This window comes from Tarenaya hassleriana, unplaced genomic scaffold (assembly GCF_000463585.1).
Source record: "Tarenaya hassleriana unplaced genomic scaffold, ASM46358v1 Cleome37, whole genome shotgun sequence".
NCBI lineage: Eukaryota > Viridiplantae > Streptophyta > Magnoliopsida > Brassicales > Cleomaceae > Tarenaya > Tarenaya hassleriana.
The window spans coordinates 373,345-386,627 of record NW_010966725.1 but is presented as its reverse complement, the minus strand read 5'-3'; the positions used below and the strand labels follow the sequence as shown (position 1 = coordinate 386,627).

Sequence of the window (13,283 nt, the reverse complement as noted above, 5' to 3'; positions counted from 1 at the left end):
AGACCCGGGTTCGATTCCCGGGCGGCGACAAGATCGTCGGCGACGGCGGTTGTGTCGGAGATGAGAAGAGCTCGAGCGTTGAGTGTAGAACCGAGTCCGAGCTCCAACCCGAGTCCCAGTTGGATGGTATGCAGAAACTTGTGTCGATGATCAAGCAGCTGAATCCTTTGGCCAAGGAGTTTTTCCCTTCTCACTACAACCAGAAGAACAATCAAGAGGGAGAATTCAATCAGCTGCTGTCGGCTGACGATTTCGTGTCCCCAAAGAAGCCATCGGATGATGAATTTTACTCTGGCGACAAGAAGGATGGCAATATCAGGAGGGTAATCACTTTTCTTATATATAAATATTGTAATAAGCTCATAAGATCATATAAAGTCGAGATCTTTTGGAGTCTTATTATATTGTTTGAGCGCGGAAGATGTTGAATGCTGGTTTCTGAGTGATGGTATGTTATCATCCATGGTGATTAGTAATGAATATTTGATCTTGCACGACTTATCTCTGTTCATCTTGTTGCTTGCTGCTACAGAGGAGAAATAATTATGGCCAGGGAGGAGGAAGAAGGAGATTTACTGGAAGAGCTAATAAGGCTCAGAGAGAAGATAGTGTTAGACGAACAATATATGTTTCTGATATCGATCAGAGTGTAAGTTCATTCATAATCTCTGTAGTCTTCGAATGGACATGCTTATGGCTCTGTACCTGAAATTTGCTTCATAATTGGTTTTAGGTTTCAGAAGAGCTTCTTGCTGAACTGTTTAGCAGTTGCGGGCAAGTAAGTCGGGAATGCTTTACTCGCTTTTGTTGCTTTGCATTTCAGATTTGCATCTAAGGCTCGTTTTCATTTCAACATTTTAGTCTAATTTGCTTATTTTTCGCTGGTTTTATCCTTCTCTTTTGGTCTTTGGTGATGCATTTCTTGGGTGACAATGCCATCCTTTTTGGATCTTATGGAATCCATTATTAGATTTTGTCTGAATCTGGTGATGGGTCAGGAGAGTTGGATTGATCAGATTTCTTTGGTGACAACTATAGAAAATGCTTAGATTCATCAAGTTTTTGGAGTTGAAAACTTATTACAGATGTTCTTGGCAAAGTGTGAGACTTCTTATGTTTGTGAAGTAACACCCGAGTTTTTTTGTTTCGAAGGTTGTTGATTGCCGAATCTGTGGAGATCCACATTCAGTTCTCCGCTTTGCATTTGTCGAGTTTGCATATGAGCGTAAGTCCTTTGCAAATTCTCTGTATCGGCCCGACTTTTATGTAGAGTCATCTATTCACTTAATGAAATATTTTGTTTCAACAGAAGGCGCACGTTTGGCTTTAAGCCTTGGTGGGACGATGCTCGGGTATTACCCGGTTAGGGTTTTACCCTCGAAAACCGCCATCCTTCCCGTGAACCCTACCTTTCTCCCTCGGGTAAGAGAACTATTTATCAATTTTGATAAAGTTTTTGAGTTGTAAAACAAGTCCTCTTTTAATTACTTTTGGGATGAATTCAGTCTGAAGATGAAAGGGAGATGTGTACAAGGACTGTTTACTGCACAAACATTGACAAGAAGGTAACTCATTGTTGCAGAAAATTTGTTGTCTTTCTTTATGTGATTTGTAGATATACACACACATACACATGGCTATATCCCTTGTAGATTTGTCCTCAGTTTAAGATTCTCCCTTAACTGCAGGTCTCACAAGCTGATGTTACAACCTTCTTTGAATCCACATGTGGTGAGGTAAGAAAAGAACACAAGTTTTATTTATTATATCTTCTGGTAATCACTTCTCTTTCAGGACAGAACATAAGTTTTGTTATGTAACATGACCCTTTTAAGAGGAAGAACACTTGAAGCATTTGTCTTTAATTTACAGGTAACCCACCTGAGGCTTCTCGGCGACCAAATGCATTCAACTCGCATAGCTTTTGTCGAATTTGCTACGGTAAATCTCTTCAATTTATTCTCCTATATTTGTTTTTTTTCCCCCGAGGATTAGAGCTTTCTGTCTGAACTCTGAACCCGACAGTTTCAACAGTTTTCACCTATAAATTTACGCATGATCTCTTTCTGTCTTCTGCTTTCTTCTTGGATGAACAGGCGGAAAGTGCGGTTAAAGCGCTCAGCTGCAGTGGAATGGTCCTCGGGACACAACCTATAAGGTCTTCTTCCCTTCCGAGAAATGAACCCTTACAATAATACACGTTCTTTGAAACTTTCAGTTGAATCGAAAACTGAATATTTCTTCGGGTTTCTCAGGGTAAGCCCTTCAAAGACACCCGTGAGGCCACGCATCTCTCGCTCTTCATCAACCGAGTAAGAGACCAACCTTTTTCCGAGCCCCCTGTTGTTCATGACGGGATGATGATCCATCATTTCATCTCTTCAGTTATTTTCCGGCCACTCTTTTCTCTCATAGCCATGAAACAGCACGCTTCTAAATTCGAAGTTCTTGTTAGTCTCATTTCACTTTCTCTCAGCTGAGACATTGTTTGTAATGGTTAATCCAAGAATTTTGGAGCACTTTGGTTCTTGAGTTTCACTTCTAAGTTTTCCAAGAATTTTGGAACAGTTGCTACTCTCAAACGCTTTATGGATCTGGTGAAACATCAAAGTTCCTGCAAAAAAATCTCACAAAAAGTCGATACACCAGTCGATATACAGACAATTCACTGCATATATATACTAGTTTTCTTGCAATCGTGAACTGCATGAATCTCAGACAACCATTGTAACAGTGTCTCAATCTTCGTTGTCTCATCTTCCAAGATTGAACATATCTTAAGTTTACACGGATATGATTAATACAGAGCCTATGGTTCACCCTCAAGACATGACCAACTTGATGATCCAGTTATACAGTATATGAAGATTACTGGTTTGGACTGGCGTTGTAAATATTATTGGGCTTCTCAATCAATGGCTAAACATTGATCCCTTTCCCATCATTTTCGGAAACTATAGGGGCCAATCCTACAATTATCCAAAGAATAGTCATCTAAACGACATCGTTCCCTCTGCAAACCCCTTCCCCCCACTTAGAGAAACACAAATGACAAAACCCTAGATCATCACTCTTCGTCATCCCCGATCTTTGCCTGGAGAATCATCAGATGAGAGGAGCTATAGGAAGAAGATTGCCCAATCCTAATGGGTATAACCTTGCATCCGTAGCCAACCAGTCCCCTTTTCTCATCCGACCCACCTCCCATTTCTCCTCCTCCTCCTCCGGCGGACACGGCCGAGGACGCGGCCGCGGAGCTGCTACCGGCGATGGAGGATTATCCGTAGGACGTGGCCAATTCGATTTTAGTCAGGCGCCGGGAAACCCCAGTGAACCGGAGAACCCAAAACGTGACTCGCCGGAACCGCCGCCATCGGTCGGACATGGTCACGGTCGTGGTCGACCGATCGGATCGGACCCAATTTCTCCAGCGTTTTCCTCGTTCGTTTCGTCCATCAGACCGGTTTCTCCCGGCGTCGGGCGCGGCCGAGGCGCGGCCGGACCAGCCCCGGGTCCATCTTTCTCCGCCGATTCTCCTCCTCCTCCGCCGCCGCCGGGGGAGCAGCCGCCGCAGCCACCGAAACAACCCATCTTTGTGAAGTTGCAGGAGATCAAGGAATCGACGGCGTCTGAATCTGGGAAAGTTAATCTGCCTTCCGACATATTCGGTGCGCTAGGAAGTGAAAATCTTCATTCCAATCGGGCAAATGCCCGCCCGCCGCAGCCACCGAAACAACCCATCTTTGTGAAGTTGCAGGAGATCAAGGAATCGACGGCGTCTGAATCTGGGAAAGTTAATCTGCCTTCCGACATATTCGGTGCGCTAGGAAGTGAAAATCTTCATTCCAATCGGGCAAATGTGTTCGGAAGCGGAGCTGGTCGGGGAAAACCCGCGACAGAAACTGGTCCTGCGCAGCAGGTGCAGGAAGAGAACCGCCATATCCGCAGAGCTCAGGCGCAGCAGCAGCAGCGATTCGGGAAGAGTGAATCTCAGGGAAGTCCGAGGCATGCTGTGAGGAGAGGGAGAGGGAGGGAGAGAGGAAGGGGGATAGGAAGCGGGAGAGGAGGAAATAGAGAAGGATGGAGAGATGGAAAGTCAGAGGAAGAGATTGAGGCCGAAGCTATGAGTGTGTTTGTGGGGGACAATGCTGATGGAGAGAAGTTTGCTAAGAGGGTTGGTCCTGAGAGGATGGACGAGTTGATGGAACGTTTCGAAGAGATATGCGACGATGTTTTGCCTGATACTGCTATGGATGCCTATGTTGACGCCTACGAAACCAATCTGATGGTAAACTCATGTTTTCTCTTTTGGTTGTGAGAGAAAAAAAAACATAGAATTTCTTACTTTCAGAATGAGATAGGGACATGTTCCAACTTCAGGTCACGTTTCTGATCGATGGTAGCTGATATTTTGGCATTGTTGAGGCTTTTTTTCTCATCAAAATGCCGGGTTTGCATTGATGGATGTGGCATTCATTTCTTGACTTTGCAGATTGAGTGTGAGCCGGAATATCTGATGGCAGACTTTGAATCAAACCCTGATATCGATGAGAAGCCACCAATGTCTCTTCGTGATTGCCTCGAAAAGGTGAAGCCTTTCATAATGAGTTATGAAGGAATCCAGAGCCAAGAAGAATGGGAGGTACTGGTTTTTTTTTGCTTTTACATAGTCAAAGCTATTGGGTGAATGCATTCTCCAAAGTCCGTCCTTTACTTTGATCAATCTGTATCTGCTTATTGCATAAAGCTATATACCGTAGATGTATAGATATAGCAGAATGTGTGCAAAAAGAAGAAGGTTGGTTTGTGTTAAAGCCATGTTAGGTTATCTCTTTCATTTTTCATTTGGGTTTTCATGGTTTAACAGGAAGCTATCAATGAGGTGATGGAGAGGGCACCCCTGATTAAAGAGATTGTCGATCACTACAGTGGGCCTGATCGGGTTACCGCTAAGAAACAGAACGAAGAGCTTGAAAGAGTCGCTAAAACGCTTCCCCAAAGCGCTCCTGATTCGGTAAAACGATTCACCGATCGTGCTGTTCTTACCCTTCAGGTCCGTCTCTGACCCAGATTCTCCATCTCACTCTTATAACCTCGTCTCGTTTTCTCCCATTTCCCGAGAAAACGCAAGAATCTGAAGGTGGTTAATTTTTGATGATATGAAACTTTGACAAATGCAGAGCAACCCTGGTTGGGGCTTCGACAGGAAATGCCAGTTCATGGACAAGCTCGTTTGGGAGGTTTCACAGCAATACAAATAAAAAGGTTACAAAGCAGAAAACTTTCTAAACGTATGTATGTTCTCAGCGAACGAGAATGAGATTCGTTGTCTTGTTGATCTGATCTCTCTGCCAACATCTTTAGACGTTACCAGTTTCCAAGTTTCCTTCAAAAGCAAATGCTCGGATTTGGCTTTCGGTCTTCTTTTGTACCCTTTTAGACCCTTATGTTAATTTTCAGGGTTTTGTAATAATGGCACTGTCCTTCCCTCCATTCGTTGCACGATTCAATTTGTTTCATGCCTGAAATTTTCCTTCCCGTTCATTTAGACTCTTGTTCATGTAGAGATTTTTTTTATATAAAAAAATGGTAATAATTTTTCTCCATTGAAACTGTGATATTTTAAATCTAAACATTTTGAAGGGCACCAGTGGTCTAGTGGTAGAATAGTACCCTGCCACGGTACAGACCCGGGTTCGATTCCCGGCTGGTGCAAAAGTTTTATTTTTGTCTTTATTTTTTTTAATTTCATTTTCCATGGGTTGAAATCCAAGTAAAAAGTATTATTTGCATATATATACACACCCACATAAATTTATCCAATTAAAGAATTAGATGTTCAAATATCCTGTATAATGTTTCGTATATTCCGTATTTTGTCCATTAGCAAATACAATCAACATTACAATAACGGACGATAATTTTATTCATTGTTTAAAAAGCTGTAATGTGGTCAAACATAAATTTGTTTACACATGGAGAAGTACGAAGAATCAGTCTTCGTTGAGATTTTTCCTGATTAAAAAACCACCGGTTATTATCTCTTTGCAAGCTTGTCGGTTCCTTGCAAGTAAAGAAAAGAAGAACAAAGAATAAAATAAATAATTTTCAGTCTACGACTTTGGATTATGTTATTATATATGATTGATTGGTTTCAAAAAAAAAAAAAGAAAGAGAAGGAAAAATATGAGCGATGTTGCCGTGGGAGTAGTAGGAGGAGGCATTTTGGCAGTGGTGCTAATAATGTTAATTTATTACATCACTCGCAAGACAAAGCTGCCGGAGCCTCCGCCACCGGCGAGCCGTACGGATGTGTACGGGCAGAGATACGGTGACGTGGAAACAGGCAAAAGAAACATTGGCACCAGAGACGGAGGAATCGTTGTATATATTGACGGTGGCGGCTGGTACTGTGGGAGGTTTTACGGTGGCCGACGCTTCCGGTGGTTACGGAGGCGGTGGTGGAGCTTGCGGAGGTGGAGATTGCGATGGTGGCGGTGGCGGCTGCGGTGGTGATTAATGATGACGGTTTCCTAATCAGTATATAAATATATATATGTATATATGTGAATATTAAGAATTAGACTACATGACCGGTTAAGTACCCGTCAAATATCTTGGGTTGATATAGTCTGGTTTTTATTTTATTTTTTGCTCACCCCGTTTTAGGTTTTTCTTTTATGTTTTTGTTTTCCTTTGTATATAAGAAACTTTTATTCTTCATTTTGGAAATGTAACAAAGAAATTTGCTCCGGTTGTGATATATATATATATAATAGACAATTATATATCTTAATTTGAATGTAGATATAACTTAAATCTTACTGAAATTTATGCAGTTATTTCCCTATAAAACGTTTATCATCATATCAAGGGGTAATTGATACGATGAAAACTAATACTGGTAATGGAGACCGTAATCTTTGGGTTTGACTTTGAATGGTACTATTTTTTATTTTGAATTTTTGGTTTTAAGTTTTAGTTGTTGGGTTTTGCTTTTGGAAATAAATAAAAAAAAAGAGAGTTTTTTAGTTTTTAGTTGATTTTTCATCGAATTGGTTTTTCAAGTTTTTTCATAAAAACCAACTTTATAAAAAAAATGATTGGTTATTTTTTTAGTTTTTTTAAATCCAAAAACTCTAAAAAACTTAACCATTTATAATACTAGGTGGTCCTTTCGGATTTCGTTTCGGGTTCGGTTCGGTTATATTCGGATTCGGTTATTTTGGTTATAGAAAAATTATAACTATTCGATTTTTATATAAATTTCGTTTGGATTCGATTTCATTTTTGTAGAAAAAATCATTTTTTCAAGGGTTATTTTTTTTATTCGATTCGATTTTGGTTTTTTTAGGTTTAAAGAAATTATAACCATTCGGTTTTAATGTCGGATACGGTTATATCTTATCCATTTAGATTCAATTCGGTTCTTAAATGGCCACCCCTAATTTATACCCTTTATTTCCCGCTACGAAAACGGTTCGAAGAATAAGTCTTCCATGCATCATTCCCCCCTATTTCTAATAGTCTATTTTGAACCCTCGTGAGATAGTTTCGAAGTTTATTAATCTGGATAACAAAACACAAACTCGTTTCATTCGGACAACAATGTGTTCTGTTTTTTCATAGCTCGGGCGACAATCGTTTATTACCGGGGTATTAATTGAAATTTTATTTATGGAAAATAAAATAACAACAGGGAAGAACATTTTCACACGTTTTCACAGTAATCAAAGGGGATTAGGATTTACGTACAAAGAGTTCATGTGTCGTTGGGTTTTTCCTTGAGGTTAATCACTATATTCATTGTAGAACTTGCTTAGAGACAGTAATTAATTACGTGATTAAAGATTGATTCTAAAACTAAAGGAGTGAAGTAAGCCGAGATCCAGTGAATCTCCTAGTTATAAAAAAAAACTTGGCGTGGAACGGTGGCAGGGGAAGCCAAGGACTCATCCATCGCAATCTTATAATCACTTCAAACATGATTTAAAGGAAACATGTGTGACGATCTCATCAATTTCACTCTAAAAATGATAGGGAGAGACCGAGTATGGCTTAATAATATCGAAGCGAGATTTGACGCATACATATCATGATCACAAGCTCAGCATCATTGATTAAAACTCGAGTTCGAAGTTTCGAAAGGAAGAAATATCGACCTGCAGACTCGTTGTCAGTTCTGCCTAGACGCAACGTAATTGGCTAAGGCCGCAAGAGGAGCAGCTTTGTCCGAATCAAACCATCGGAGCTGCTTCAACGCTTCTGCGTTCAGCTTATCCGCGAATTCCTTCGATTTCTCCAGACCCATCAGCTTCGGATATGTCAGCTTGTCGGATGCCACGTCTTTCCCTGCATTCTTCCCCAGTTCCTCCGAGGATTTCGTCACGTCTAAGATATCATCCACCACCTGAAACATTAGCCCCACATGTCTGGCAAACTTTCTCAGCTTCTCTATCTCCTCGTCCGATCCGCCTCCCATTATCGCCCCAAGAACTGCCGATGCTTCCAGCAAAACCGCCGTCTTGTGGACATGGATGAACTCCAGTTCTTCCAGCCCCACTTCCCCCGGGTTCAGCCCTCCGCTGCTCATATCCACCACTTGTCCCGCCACTAGCCCTTTTGTCCCGATCGCCTTAGCCAGTTCTCTCACGGCACAGATCATCCTCTCGGGATCCACGCCTCGCGTCGCTGCAGTCATGTGCTCAAATGCCAGTGAGATAAACGCATCTCCAGCCAAAACGGCTATGGCTTCTCCAAACACCTGCGGTTGGAAGAATGGTACAGATTCAGTAGCATAAACGTTTGGGACATGCCCTTGATGTATTTACCTTATGGTTAGCGTGTTTTCCACGGCGGAGGTCTGCATCGTCCATGCACGGCAGGTCGTCGTGGATGAGGCAAGCGGTGTGGATCATCTCGATGGCACAGGCAGCAGGCATGGCTGTAGCCTCGTGGCCACCCAAAAGCTCGCAAGCGGCTAGACAGAGGACCGGCCTGACCCGCTTGCCTCCCTCGAGCAACGAGTAACGCATGGCCTCGTGGATCTTGAGCGGCTCCTTGAGCGGAACAGCGGCATCTAGGGCCTCGTCGATGGATTCAGCCTTTTCGAGCACGTAGCGCCTGAAATCAAAGGAGGGATTATCGTTTTCATCGACAGTGTTGTGACCCGAGGAGAGGCGCAGGAAGGGTGAGTGATTGAGGGAAGGTTTTGGTACGGATCGTCTCCTGGGATTTTGAAGGAACATACATACAGATTGATGAATTTCGAAGGAGGAAAATACTCAGATTTGTACGTATTCCTCTTTTCAAGAAATTCAACCCATAGAAGCCTAACAGTTCCCTAAGAACCAGGGAGTATTGTGGGGATCCTGAGAACATGGACTATCTCAATTCTCAACAGTTTATAGTGTATTTGAATTTGTATTTAAATGATTCGATTTTTATAATTTGATATCCATATTCGTACATGAATATATTGGATATCTAAAAAAAATAATCGGATGAATCTGAAAATTATTTTTTTTTAAAGAGAGTTTTCTTCAATATAAAGTGTATAAATTGAAATATTGTGCACTATATTTCACGTTAGAATTTATTAGCAGTTATAATTTAAAAATATACTGAAACATTTATGCATGTGAATATGTGATAGTTTTGAGGAAATGTCGTTCATGCAGCATGCCATGTTAGGGTTTCAATGTTTCCGTTACAAGGTTAAAGGCTCCCTTGGAAAATATGAGAGGGCATCTTTTAATATTGTAGGAAACATTTGTATATATGAACAAAAATAAAAATATATATGCAAAAGACGAATATATATTTATAAAATAAAATAAAATAAAAGATTAGTGGAGTGGCTATCTATGCCTATGTGCATAAAGCATTTCGTCTGGTGCGTTGAAGAAAGGCTCCATATATTCGTCAATAATAATAATGATAATGATAATAATAATAATATTTTGTTTATAAAAACTAATAATATTTTGTTATTCCACGTCCACCACTCGTGCTAATCCCTTTCGGATCCCGTTTATTCGGTCAAATCATTTATTCTCCAACGTCGGACATTCGCATGTGACACGTACCTATCTATGCATGCATGCTTGTATATCGCATATCCATACGTATAGATTAATAATAGAATGGTGTCGGCATGTAATTCTCACAACCATTGTTTTATATTATAAAATCCCATTCATTTTACAATTTTCGTTCGTGTATCTAAAATTTTATAATATTTTTTTCTCATCGGAAGTGGTTGTTTCTACTTTATTATTATAATGTTATATGAATTTATTTCATATATTTACCGATATACATATATATATATATAATCTCAATATCCGTTCATTCTTAGTCGTTTTAATATCAACCATTTAAACATTGAGTTTGTTGTACATTAACAAAAAAAAAACATTGAGTTTGTACAAATGTGAATATAGCTTGAATGCTTTTGAATGAAACTTGCCTTGTGAGTTGTACACTAGCTAGTACTTTCAGAATTAATGTACATTATATTCATTGTAGAACTTGCTTAGAGACAGTAATTAATTACGTGATTAAAGATTGATTCTAAAACTAAAGGAGTGAAGTAAGCCGAGATCCAGTGAATCTCCTAGTTATAAAAAAAAACTTGGCGTGGAACGGTGGCAGGGGAAGCCAAGGACTCATCCATCGCAATCTTATAATCACTTCAAACATGATTTAAAGGAAACATGTGTGACGATCTCATCAATTTCACTCTAAAAATGATAGGGAGAGACCGAGTATGGCTTAATAATATCGAAGCGAGATTTGACGCATACATATCATGATCACAAGCTCAGCATCATTGATTAAAACTCGAGTTCGAAGTTTCGAAAGGAAGAAATATCGACCTGCAGACTCGTTGTCAGTTCTGCCTAGACGCAACGTAATTGGCTAAGGCCGCAAGAGGAGCAGCATATATATATATATATATATATATATATATATATATATTATATGGTACAACAAACTATAATATTATTTTTCATCTGTTTAATATTGTCCCCTCATTAATTTATTGGAAAACAAAGAGCACTATACATGTCTCATCTTTGCTTCAAGATCTGTCTGAAACCATATCTTTATGGGGCTATGCATGCACCGAGCTTGCAAGATCTTGCCTGCTCGCGGAGTTCCATTGCAAAGACATTGAATTCGACCTCCAACTAATAATTTAATTGCAAATATCTGAATTAGTTATGTCCCCTCGTCGGTCCATCATCAGTTAGGCCAAAAGCCAGTGATCATACATATTCTTTATTATCATGATTATTCGCATAGAACAAAAATAATAATAATTAAAAGAGGCGTTGTATTATTTATGATTGTCCACTAATTAGATGCACATGAGCACATGATTAGCGGTGTGGGGGCAAACCCATGTGCCAATATACCTTATAAACACCATATGCCTATATATATAAGATCGTTAGTTCTTGTGGTTTATGACTCAGACCAGAACTTCCAAAGCTATTTGATCTTTCACATTTGATACAAAGATCCGTTTTTAAAAACCACCCTTTTGTAAGAAAATGGCGTCTGTTCAATATGAATTCGAAGACATGGAGATCAACGATTCGATCATCATGTCGCTTCTCGAAGAATCATCTCTAGACGATGATATCAGCGAGGACGAAGAGCAACTGAACCGAGTGATGAGATCGTTAGAGGCCGAGATTAACACGACCTCGTTAGACTGTCCGAACGTGGAGGAAACCGACAGATCCCGTTTCGAAAAACAAGTGGAAGGATGCGAATTTCCGGAGCCACGGGATCGCTTCGATGATTTCGGGCTGGTCGATGCCATGCTTTCGTTACAGAGCGATGATGACATGATGATGAGTTGGTATTCGGTATCTTGCATGGATGGTGCGGATGGTAACAACGTTCGTGAAATTGGAGGATTCGACGGCTATTCTCAAATGAACTACGAGGTCGCGTTTGAGGAGCAGCAATTCTGCTATGAGCTGTGGCAAGATCAGACCAATGACGTAATTTTTGTGTAGGTTTCATGTTGTTTTGCTATGTAACTCTTGTCTGTATATCACGTCCTTGTATGTCTCGTTTTTAACCAATTCGATTTCTCGTCAAATTTAAAATATTGTATGATATGATCGAATGTTTATGAATTATATTGATATCCATTTCAATTAAAAACTTATTTGACTGATTTTTTACCTTATAATATGTATGTATACACACACGCACGGAACACATCTTGATATTAAACATTAAAATTAGTGAACAGGTGATTTCAATGTTTTGTCATGATGTTCGTAGTTCTATAAATAAATATTATTATTTCATTAACAACAAAAATATCACTATTTCATCGATAATAATGATTAGAAAAATGTCTTTGCGTTGAAAGAGTTTAGTTTAGTGCTCACATTATTGTTTGATTCCATGTTTATTTCTACGGACCATAGGTTGCAAGGGTTTAATATTTTTTTTTATATATATAAAACCGAATCGCATCAGACCTAATAGTACCGAATTAAATTTAAAAAAATGATTAAATATAATATTTTAAAACCACAATGATTGAATCCGAACGAAAATCAAATCAAATATGAAAATAACTAAAAAAATAATTAAACAAAAATCTTTAAAATTATTATTTAATAAAAAGGAAATTTAATAATAATTTTTTGATACAAAAAATAAATAAATAATTTTTTTTACGAAACTAAAAAAATAAATTCAGAATAACAGAATCTAAATCTAGACCGAAACGAAATATACAGGGATCTAAACGTAATAGTTTTTTTTTGGGGTATCGTTATTAAGATATATAAGCCGAGAGAAAGCCCATGGGCAATTAGCCCAAGCAGTTGGTTATATATATATATGTATGTATAGGAGGATAGGCCCATAACAAAGGCAAGTGCCTTAAAAGCCCATTGGCTACTTCATGAACATATAGGCTATATAAGGTTTTTATATATATATATATATATATATATATATTTTGTATAAGGTATAAAAAGGTAAACCTAAAACCGTGCAATACATGATTTTAATATAGAGGAAATTTGCGCAATTGCAACTATACGATTATTTAATCTTATCGCATATATACATATATGTGTGTACATATATATATATATGTGTGTCTGAGTATTAATATATATTTGATGAAATCTTATATATAAATAATAATATTTGTCTGCCTCAATAGAATACCCTTATACTAAAAAAAGGGTATTTGTCTAGTGAACTATGCATGGTATATTCTTAGCGACTAAGAAAGA

General features: G+C 39.0%; 4 protein-coding genes and 1 non-coding gene across 8 annotated transcripts in view; 4 read left to right on the top strand and 1 right to left on the bottom strand.

The window, feature by feature from the left end:
- LOC104822602 (polyadenylate-binding protein-interacting protein 9-like) overlaps nt 1–2,538 on the top strand; it is a 3,205-nt gene extending 667 nt beyond the window's left edge. For all 3 annotated transcript variants that reach the window (XM_010553870.1, XM_010553871.1, XM_010553872.1), the window contains exons 3-12: nt 33–323; nt 533–649; nt 734–778; nt 1,153–1,225; nt 1,310–1,422; nt 1,506–1,565; nt 1,689–1,736; nt 1,873–1,941; nt 2,097–2,158; nt 2,256–2,538. In XM_010553870.1, the coding sequence (XP_010552172.1) occupies nt 33–323; nt 533–649; nt 734–778; nt 1,153–1,225; nt 1,310–1,422; nt 1,506–1,565; nt 1,689–1,736; nt 1,873–1,941; nt 2,097–2,158; nt 2,256–2,316 (939 nt within the window). In that variant the 3' untranslated portion in view covers nt 2,317–2,538. The remainder of the gene's footprint in view (nt 1–32; nt 324–532; nt 650–733; nt 779–1,152; nt 1,226–1,309; nt 1,423–1,505; nt 1,566–1,688; nt 1,737–1,872; nt 1,942–2,096; nt 2,159–2,255) is intronic.
- Nucleotides 2,539–3,030: 492 nt separating this feature from the next.
- LOC104822601 lies at nt 3,031–5,519 on the top strand. Of its 2 annotated transcripts, none has more exons than XM_010553866.1 (5): nt 3,031–3,610; nt 3,761–4,288; nt 4,493–4,642; nt 4,868–5,053; nt 5,181–5,519. In XM_010553866.1, the coding sequence occupies exons 1-5, from the start codon at nt 3,110–3,112 to the stop codon at nt 5,259–5,261; spliced, it is 1,446 nt and encodes a 481-aa protein (XP_010552168.1). In that variant the 5' UTR covers nt 3,031–3,109; the 3' UTR covers nt 5,262–5,519. The 2 variants fall into 2 exon arrangements, with proteins under 2 accessions (XP_010552168.1, XP_010552169.1); XM_010553867.1 differs by having other exon boundaries at nt 3,031–3,688; nt 3,839–4,288.
- A 125-nt stretch (nt 5,520–5,644) lies between these two features.
- On the top strand, nt 5,645–5,715 carry TRNAG-GCC. Its single transcript has one exon. It is a non-coding gene; the product is annotated as a tRNA-Gly (tRNA).
- Nucleotides 5,716–7,944: 2,229 nt separating this feature from the next.
- LOC104822600 (heterodimeric geranylgeranyl pyrophosphate synthase large subunit 1, chloroplastic-like) lies at nt 7,945–9,370 on the bottom strand. The gene is made up of 2 exons (XM_010553865.1): nt 8,832–9,370; nt 7,945–8,764 (listed from the first exon to the last, which is right to left on the bottom strand). Exons 1-2 carry the CDS (start codon nt 9,246–9,248, stop codon nt 8,177–8,179), a joined length of 1,005 nt encoding a protein of 334 aa, XP_010552167.1. The 5' UTR covers nt 9,249–9,370; the 3' UTR covers nt 7,945–8,176.
- A 2,106-nt stretch (nt 9,371–11,476) lies between these two features.
- On the top strand, nt 11,477–12,138 carry LOC104822599. Its single transcript, XM_010553864.2, has one exon. It carries the CDS (start codon nt 11,562–11,564, stop codon nt 12,033–12,035), a length of 474 nt encoding a protein of 157 aa, XP_010552166.1. The 5' UTR covers nt 11,477–11,561; the 3' UTR covers nt 12,036–12,138.
- The last annotated feature ends 1,145 nt before the right edge of the window (nt 12,139–13,283 follow it).

Bases quoted from the DNA above. Each gene is read 5' to 3' on its own strand.
- LOC104822601 (XM_010553866.1), top strand. From the start codon at position 3,110: ATGAGAGGAGCTATAGGAAGAAGATTGCCCAATCCTAATGGGTATAAC. The intron at 4,289-4,492 runs GTAAACTCATGT...TTGACTTTGCAG, and splicing joins CCTACGAAACCAATCTGATG to ATTGAGTGTGAGCCGGAATA. The intron at 5,054-5,180 runs GTCCGTCTCTGA...TGACAAATGCAG, and splicing joins GTGCTGTTCTTACCCTTCAG to AGCAACCCTGGTTGGGGCTT.
- LOC104822600 (XM_010553865.1), bottom strand. From the start codon at position 9,248: ATGTTCCTTCAAAATCCCAGGAGACGATCCGTACCAAAACCTTCCCTC. The intron at 8,765-8,831 runs GTAAATACATCA...TTCCAACCGCAG, and splicing joins GAAAACACGCTAACCATAAG to GTGTTTGGAGAAGCCATAGC.
- LOC104822599 (XM_010553864.2), top strand. From the start codon at position 11,562: ATGGCGTCTGTTCAATATGAATTCGAAGACATGGAGATCAACGATTCG.